Consider the following 9,009-nt stretch of genomic DNA (forward strand, 5'->3'; position numbering starts at 1 on the left):
ATATAATTCTCAAACACCCCGAACTACTCTTCAGGAAACCACATTAATGAGCTACAGATGGAGTCTCATCAAGCCCTTGGCGGAAGGCATGATTGTGATTGGGGTTATCTGTATCCCCTGACAGCTTCCCCAACTTGCTGGTTTCCATTTCCTACTTTAACCTTTACTTTATGTAGGCCTTTCTTTCCTAGGTAGGTATCAACCTGCCATGAACATGCCTCTTCTCCCAGCTACACCTTGGCTATCCTCTGTGGTTTTCTCAAACCTTCCACAGTCGTGAATCCAACAGATTCCTAGAGCGAGTCCCACAGGTAGGACTACACCTCTCTTACTCCCCAGCTCTCTGCTGGCCTCTTCTGGCTTCCCTGCAACACTAGCCTCATAGGTATAGCAGGTTTGACCCGGAGTACCTGGGAGCTCATTCCTTTTCCTTAGGTCGCTGCTCAAAGTTCATTTTCCCCATCATTTTTATAAAATCTCTGTCTCTATCTCTGTTTCTGTCTCTCTCTCTCTTGCATGTGTGTGTGTGTGAGCGCGTGCACATAACAGAAGGTAATCATTCTATTACCCTTATCTGTTTTGCTTTCTAGTGCTCAGTATCACCCCTCATATTTTACAATGTGGGTTTGCTTGTCTGTCTCTTCCTAAAAATGAGATTGACTTTTGTCTACTGCTGTATCCATAGCACTGAGAAGAGGGTCTGGCACATAGCAGATGCTTCATGTATGGGTTGAGTTGTATTGAATTTATCTATTGAACAGAATTAGAAGCTTCTGCCAACCTGATTAAATATCTGTTTATGTTTGCTTTTCGTTTGGTGTTAATCACTTCTGGGGCTAGAGTTAAATCCAAGTCTGAGTAACTCAGGTTTTATTCTGTGTTCTTTAATATGCTTTGCATTTTTCTATTTTAAAGTTTCTTTAAAATAGAAATATAACTTTTAACGGCTACATACTGTGTCAAACATTTTTGAATGTGGTTAAGAATGCCCATTGTTACACTATAACTGTTTTCTTATTTTCTGGATTTCCTAATGCCCCCTTTTGTTCCAAGCTTAATCTTTCCAGATTGAAGACCTCTAAAATTAGTTCATCTGTCTAGGTTAAGAACTTGACCTAGTAATTTCTCTAACTACTCTCCAAACACAGATCCTATTATTTAAAGTAAGGTTTGTTTCTCTCCCAAAATCAAGTCTGATGGCATCATTTTCCCTTTCAGCCTTTGTTTAGAGATGGTATCACCAAGAAACACTTTGTAAGGACCCTCACTACCTATTCTAGATAATCAATAATTCAAAGTTAACCTAAGTATAGTATCTTTGGAGTTTTCCTTTGTGAATAACATTATATTCTCCCAGCCTACAGTGATATTGACCTGACATTTCCTGTTCACATATTCTGTGACATTCTCTTGGAATATATCCCAAGACATGTTTGTTTAATTTCAGTCATTAACAAACTTGGGTATTTCAGTGAGTAACTCCTCCTGCTAATAATCAATAATAGTAGACCCGTTTCAGAATGGGTCCCTATCAACCTCACCGGGAAACTTACTGTCTCTGAGTGTATCCAAGAACTACTAATATATAAGAGTTCCCACCAGCCAGCAGTAACATACTAAAAGCTCCTCAGCTGTTTTCCAGACCACCTATGCTTCAATTTGTATTAGTTTGCTTGGTTCTAAATATGCATTGATGCACTTCCATGTTTACTACATAAATCAGAAGATAGGCAGAAAACAAATCACTGAAGCACATAATCCAGTACCACAGGAAATGTGTAGCACTTATGGACCCAGCCTTGATGTCTTCGTCATCTGTAAATTCAAGGAAATAATTCTTGCTTGTTTCCTTCCTTTCAGAGATACTGGAAGGCAAGATGCCAAATGATCTAACTCACTGCACAAAAGAGGATGCAAATTTTAAGTATCGCTTTATAGTTTGCTGAAATTCTTAAAATCTAAGGAGAGCAAGCAACTTTAAGAAGAGCATCTTTTAATAAACCATTCATCTCATCCATTCAAAAGATGAAGAATAGAGATGTGAAATATGCAACTAATGCAAGTAAAAAGTGACCAAAGAAACTTCAAAAGAATTGTCAGGTTCCAATTTTAGGCCTGTGACTGTAACAAGGGTTTATTAAAGGTGATCTTTCCCACTTTTAATGGTGAATATTTATGGCTTAGATTTACATGGTTTAGAATTTTACACATCTAATGTTGACATAAAATTCTCACCAACATTTTGACATGTCTGTGGAATATTACATTATGAGAATGATTTGGGTCATATTTAATCACATGTTGTATAATGACCAACAATAATATTAATGCTTCAAGAATTGTAAGAAAGTCTGCCCTTTGACAACAAGGAAATAGATAATATCCATATGGAACTGAGGAAAATACTATAATAATAAGTAGTGAATAATTTTAAACACTGAAAATATCCTGTTTAATGCAGAAGCTTAATTTCAAAAGGAAGTAGGAACTTTTACTTACGAAAAGCTATGTCTTCATAGATGTACAAAGAGGGCATTCTTTACGTTTTTTTAATAATAAGAAAAAGTATAATGGCATATAGTTCCTTTTGTACACAACACAGTTGCTGAAATATGAATGGAGATATACTATAACTATATGCATATCCTCAGTACTCTCCACTGATTACCCAAATACCTTGTCAGGGACACTTAGGATATTCCTTTTGTTTAAAGTTTCATTATTTAAGAGAGAGAGAGAGCAGGGGAGGGACAGAAAGAGAGAGGGAGAGAGAGAGAGAATTCCAAGGTGACTCTGCACTGTCGGCGCAGAGCCTGATGCAGGGGCTTGGGCTCATGAATTGTGAGTTCATGACCTGAGCCGAAACCAAGAGCTGGACACTTAACTGACTGAGCCACCCAGGTGCCCCAAACACTTCAGAAATTCTAACCGTATTTTTGTGATCAGAGTATTTAAACTACTATCCTTTGTTTAAAGCAAAGAAAACATCTCATATTCAAAAGTGTTATCCCTGAAATACAAATCAAAACCACACTGAAATACTACCTCATGCCAGTCAGAGTGGCTAAAATGAACAACTCAGGAGACTCTAGATGCTGGCGAGGATGTGGAGAAACGGGCACCCTCCTACACTCTTGATGGGAATGTAAACTGGTGCAGCCCCTCTGGAAAACAGTGTGGAGGTTCCTCAGGAAACTAACAATAGAACTCCCCTATGACACAGCAATAGCACTGCTAGGAATTTACCCAAGGGATACAGGAGTGCTGCTGCATAGGGGCACATGTACCCCAATGTTCATAGCAGCACTTTCCACAATAGCAAAAACATGGAAAGAGCCTAAGTGTCCATCAACAGAAGAATGGATCAAGAAGATGTGGTTTATCTATACAATGGGATACTACATGGCAATGAGAAAGAATAAAATCTGGCCATTGGTAGCAACATGGATGGACCTTGAGGGTGTTATGCTGAGCGACACAAGTCAGGCAGAGAAGGACAGATACCATATGTTTGCACGTTATAGGTGGATTAGGAAAACTTAATGGAGGACCATGGGGAGAAGAAAAATAGTTGGGGAGAGGGAGGGAGGCAAACCATGAGAGACTCTTGAATGCTGAGAACAAACTGAGGGCTGAGGGGGGTGGGGGAAAGGGGGAGGGGGGTGATGGGCATGGAGGAGGGCACTTGTTGGGTTTAGCACAGGGTGTTATATGGAAACCAACTTGACAATAAACTATTTAAGAAAAAAGGAGTGTTATCCCTGGAACTCAGTAAAGGAACCATGTCACTGCTAGATTTTAATCATGGCTAGATCTTTAGATGAAGAAATATAATCCAATATAATGTAATCTAAGTAATCCAATTTACTTCACATATAATATATACATATACATATACATAATTTTTTAAGTTGTTGTAAATGACTTAAAATAGATGCAAAAATATGTTTCATCACTGAAACATTTTTCTTCAGGTGAACAGTTCTTATACATTCCTTAATCCTGACAGTGGCATCATTAACCATTTAAATACTTATACACTTTTAATGCCAAACCTATCTTCTTCCCTACAATTAGAAAAAAAAAAAAAACATAATCGTGTGTCATTGAGACTAATATGTGACTTTCTACAAAAAGATTAGTTTCTTTTTTAAAAATTTTTAATGTTTTATAATTTATTTTTGAGAGTCAAAGAGAGAGAGACAGCATGAGCAGGGTAGGGCCAGAGAGAGAGGCAGATACAGAATCCAAAGACAGGCTCCAGGCTCTGAGCTAGCTGTCAGCACAGAGCCCAACATGGGGCTCGAACCCATGAACCGTGAGAACATGACCTGAGACGAAGTCAGACGCTTAACCGACTGAGCCACCCAGGTGCTCCCGAAAAGACTGGTTTCTAATTTTCCATAAAAACTTTTCTTTTCCTATTGTAGTTCATCAACTTAAGTGAAAAATGGATGGGATACCTACTATGACCTCAAGGGGACGCAGTAGTTGTCAAAGAGCTGTCTCTCTTTTCTGTCAGTTCTACTGGCGTCAGTAAAAATCTCCTGGTCTCACATTTTATGAGAGTAAAATCATGAAATTCTTACCCTATTAAATAAGGGACAGCAATCTGCAATAGTAACAGTAGTATTTATCCTGAAAAATATTATGTGAAAGTAACAATTCTTATTTCCACCTATCATTACTTTCTAGTTTCAAACTAAACATTAGAAAATTATTTTTATAATAGGTAATACATTAATTATATGTATAATTTTATGTTAATTCATATTTTAATTATACCTTTAATAATATTTTTTTTTCTCCCAAGATGCTACCAATTTAAATTCTGGAGTTCTATATTCTTTGTTAAGCATAGTCCTTAATCAATGATCATCCCAAAACGTAATCTAGTAATATCTATCACTACTACCTCTCTGGATTAATTACATTAAAAAAAATGTCTGAATCCACAGCCTTTTTACAAGAACAAGAAGAATAAGTGGTACATGCTAACTATTGACTCCGATTCCTTCTATTTATTTTAACATAAGTCAGGTGCTCTACAATGCATTTCCCAACAGGGGCTCCTGGGTGTATCAGTCGGTAAAGCTTCTGACTTCAGCTCAGGTCATGCTCTCACAGTTCTTGAGTTCGAGCCCCACACTGGGCTCTGCGCTGACAGCTCAGATCCTGGAGCCTGCTTCACATTCTGTGTTTCCTTCTCTCTCTGCCCCTCTCCCGCTCACATTCTGTTTCTCTCAAAAATAAATAAACATTAAAAAAAAGAATATATTTTCTGACAAAGAGAGAAAATGAGATGTCTTCAAATATAGATCTAAAACCTTCACTTCCAGCCAGCTTTTACATGTATTGCTGTGGCTACTAAAATCAAGAAATGGTTCTAGCATCCAGAACAGCTAAGGAAAATATTAATGTGGTCTGAAGTCTAAGTCAACACTGCCAAAGAAGGAGAATTCTGTCCATATTACTCTCAGTTTCAACCAAAAGTCTCTAATGTAGGAGACAAGCACCAGGTTCAAAGTCACCTTGAGGTCTACAATTGTTAAAGACTGAGTTTTCTAAACTTCAGGGCAGCCAAGTGCTAGTGCTGCAATATCCACTGTTGCACTTCCATTTCCGTAGTTTTCAGGGTTCTACTGACCACAGGGATAAGAACTAGTTGACTTCTTTTGTTTCTAACAGACTAGCAACAGGAGAAAGTCACACTGGAACTTTAACAATGTATATCAAATATGTCTGTGGCCATGGCGATATGTATATTGGCAGGGTTGTGTTTTTTTGTGTTTTTTTTTTTTTTTTTCTTTTTGGAAGCTATATCATCCTTAGTTTTAGACGGTCAAATCTAATCAACAAACACACACACTAAAAATTTTTTTCACACAATTTCTCGGCCTAAAAAATACACACGTCCAAATAAAAATGGTTCGTGCACAAACACAAATAGAGATAGACACACACTCAGTCGTGTCCTCGAGGAAACTGTGGTGGTAAAATCGGTGAAATCCTCTGTTCCAAACCAAGGAAGCAGCCTAAGCATTTGTGGAACTGTGCTGATGCAGGAGGTGATAGAGGATCCACCTCACTTGCAAAGATAAAACAATTAAATTAGAAAAAAAATAAAAAAGAATAATGAGAAACCTTAAACACGTTTTTGAGAAAAAACAAGCAGATGAATACACATGCCCAGTGAGACACAGTTAAGTCAAAGTGGGAAATAAATGGACATATATTGCCTCAGGTATTTCTTCTAGCATAATGGTAATGTGTTAAAAGAATATCTAGAATGGGAAAATAGTGTGTATTTTCTTGTTAGACAATGTCTAAAAAAGTACCAGCCTCAGTTATAGAAGTCAATGTGAAACACCTAAAGCACTCAGTTTTTGTTGTTGATGTTGTTGTCATTGCTTATTAAATAAACTCTAAACCCACTGTGGGGCTCGTACTTACAACTCGAGATCAAGAATCTCATGTTCTACTGACTGAGCCAGGCAGGTGCCTCTACAGCATAGAGTTTTTAAAAGGAGTGAGCCAGAACCTTGGGGCTGGACTACCTGCCCCATTCAGTCCTTAGACTCAGGGCCTAATTCAGTGCCTCGCAAACAACTGACATTCAATAAATACTTGTGAGAGAATAAATGAATACATGATAAAAATGAAATATATTAGGCTTAATTGACCAATCAATGCGAAAAATATTTTAAATATACAAAATGACTTATGAATTACTTCTTTTAGCCCTCAAAATAACATTTTGTGCTTAAAAACATCTGCATGTATTTTCAGACTCTTAAATTATGATTCAGAACATTGAGCACTTTTTGTGTACTCTATCAGTGCATTTTTTAAACATTACAAAATCATCTGAGTAAAGGGACTCACATATTGCATCCAACCATTAATGATTACCTTTGTTACAAAAGTATTCCACGTCTTCACAGCTCAGATTTTCAGGCCCAAATTCTGTAGAAAAGCTTTCCTCCAATGGAAAGTCCCCTTTTGAGATGATGTCTGTTTCCTCTGATGGACACTCTTCTTCTTCCTCTTCAATGGCATCTTCTAGCGGCCCTTGAAAAAGAATCAGGGACACTGTACCAAAAACATCCAAAGAAGACAGTGAAATAAAATCCTTTAAAAGGGTATTTTGATAAAATCGGTGAGAAAAAAATGTATTCTATGAATAGGCCAAGCAATATCATCAAGGGGACTCACATAAGATAATGCCACCCTCATATCCACAAGAAACAATGACCTATAATGAGAAATGGAAGGAAACCAATGCCTGAAGTTACTACACAGAAAACAACCTCCATCTTCAACCCTTCCCCACCCACAATTCCAAGCCAATGGCCACTTCAATTTCTCTCTCTCTCTCTCTCTCTCTCTCTCTCGGTAGTGGCAGCGGCTTCTCCTTCTTCTCCTTCTCCTTCTCCTTCTTCTTCTTCTTCTTTTTCTCTCTCCTTCTCTCTCTCTCTCTCTTTTAAATTCTCTCCTGAAGAGCAAAACTGTGCACTTTATGTTCATATGTTAGAATTAACTGCCTGGTAAAGAGTACAAGTCTCTTTTACATCGTTGTACAATTTTACCTGAGATTTTAATAAAGATTTAAAGTAATTGAATGCATTTTAATTGAACTGAGATTTTAATAAAGTCTATACTTTTAAAAACCCATCTTAAGAGTGGATTCCAAGAAAAGATTTCATTATATGTGTTTGAGGCTTGAAGAAAAATTACATATTTCTCTCCCTGATGAAAGCATAACCCTATTCATAATTAATTGAATTTTTTCTGAAATGAAAAGTAGTTTTCTAATGAAAAAATGTAATTTGTATTTATGTGATACTTTTTCAGTAATAAAAATACAACTCCCTTAGAATGAATGAGAGTGAGGTGCCCTACATTAATGGACCTATTTTATTGAAAGGAAAGGGAGGGCTATAGTTGTTCAGATGGGTCTCAAGTGGACTACATGCGGATACCACATGGCTGGTGATGAATTTCTGACCGCCCTAGAGAAGAAAAGTGTCTGACTCATTTTACTGAGCAGAAGCCTGCATTTGCTCCTAAAAGAAGCAATGTGGCATGTTATCCAAAGAACACAATTATGGTAATTTGTACTAATTGTCACTCACATCCACAGTCTCATCAGACAGGCTAAGTACTTAAAAGACTTAGGTAGTCTTCTCTTACATCATAGAAATGTGCTAGAAAATTTTCAGGGCCAAAGAAGAAACCTTATACATAATTTAAAATTGTGCACAAAATGCAATTTTTATGCATGTGTGGGCAAACAACGATACGTACATATAGCCCAGTACCTGGTGTTTTCCCAAAGGCAACTTTGTAAAGGGCAGGATTCACAGGACACATTTTCATGAACAAAATTAGTTGCATGGATTTAAATTAAGGGACATCCGAGTGAAAAACTTCTTACATAGTTTTCCGTCCTTTTTATAAGTTTTTTTTTCTCTTCTTCTTCAAAATAACAAATGTTAAGGAAAAAAGAACGCCTTAATTCCAAACACTCTGGTAATGTGTTTTCTTATTCTCAAGGTGGAGGGAGGAAAAAAAAAACACATGGATTTTTGCAAATACTACATTCAAAAGTCATGGATCTCATATTAGTTTTTATCTCTTATTTATTATTTCACTTTTAGAAGTATAATTTTTAACTCTTAAAGCAATTACATCACGTGGAAAGTATGCAAGGGATATATAAAACAGTCATACTTAAAAGATAATCATTAAAACATGTATCTCATAATTCTAATTATTAACTCAGTCTAATGAAACATGTAATAGAGTATCTTCCATATTTTTTCAAACAACTTAATTGTAATAACAATTTTGGTCAAAATGAGACATGTGAAGCTGTCTCATTTGTATTTCATGTAAGATTACAAAGCACTTATGTTATTTTTAAAATAACCCTTGAGGTAGGTATGAGAATTAATACTATTTTTATTTCGTAGATCTGGAAAGTAAAGCTCAGGAAGTTAGTTAATC

At 36.7% G+C, this 9,009-nt stretch overlaps 1 protein-coding gene across 1 annotated transcript in view; it reads right to left on the bottom strand.

Moving 5' to 3' along the window:
• The window catches only part of ZFPM2 (zinc finger protein, FOG family member 2), a 369,507-nt gene extending 361,134 nt beyond the window's left edge, over positions 1 to 8,373 (bottom strand). Inside the window, exons 1-2 of the mRNA XM_039217446.1 lie at positions 8,322 to 8,373; positions 6,913 to 7,071 (exon numbers count right to left, since the gene is read on the bottom strand). Of these exons, the coding sequence (XP_039073377.1) occupies positions 6,913 to 7,071; positions 8,322 to 8,373 (211 nt within the window). The remainder of the gene's footprint in view (positions 1 to 6,912; positions 7,072 to 8,321) is intronic.
• Between the last annotated feature and the right edge of the window lie 636 nt (positions 8,374 to 9,009).

This window comes from Hyaena hyaena, unplaced genomic scaffold (assembly GCF_003009895.1).
Source record: "Hyaena hyaena isolate Hyena2069 unplaced genomic scaffold, ASM300989v1 scaffold_691, whole genome shotgun sequence".
Taxonomy (NCBI): domain Eukaryota; kingdom Metazoa; phylum Chordata; class Mammalia; order Carnivora; family Hyaenidae; genus Hyaena; species Hyaena hyaena.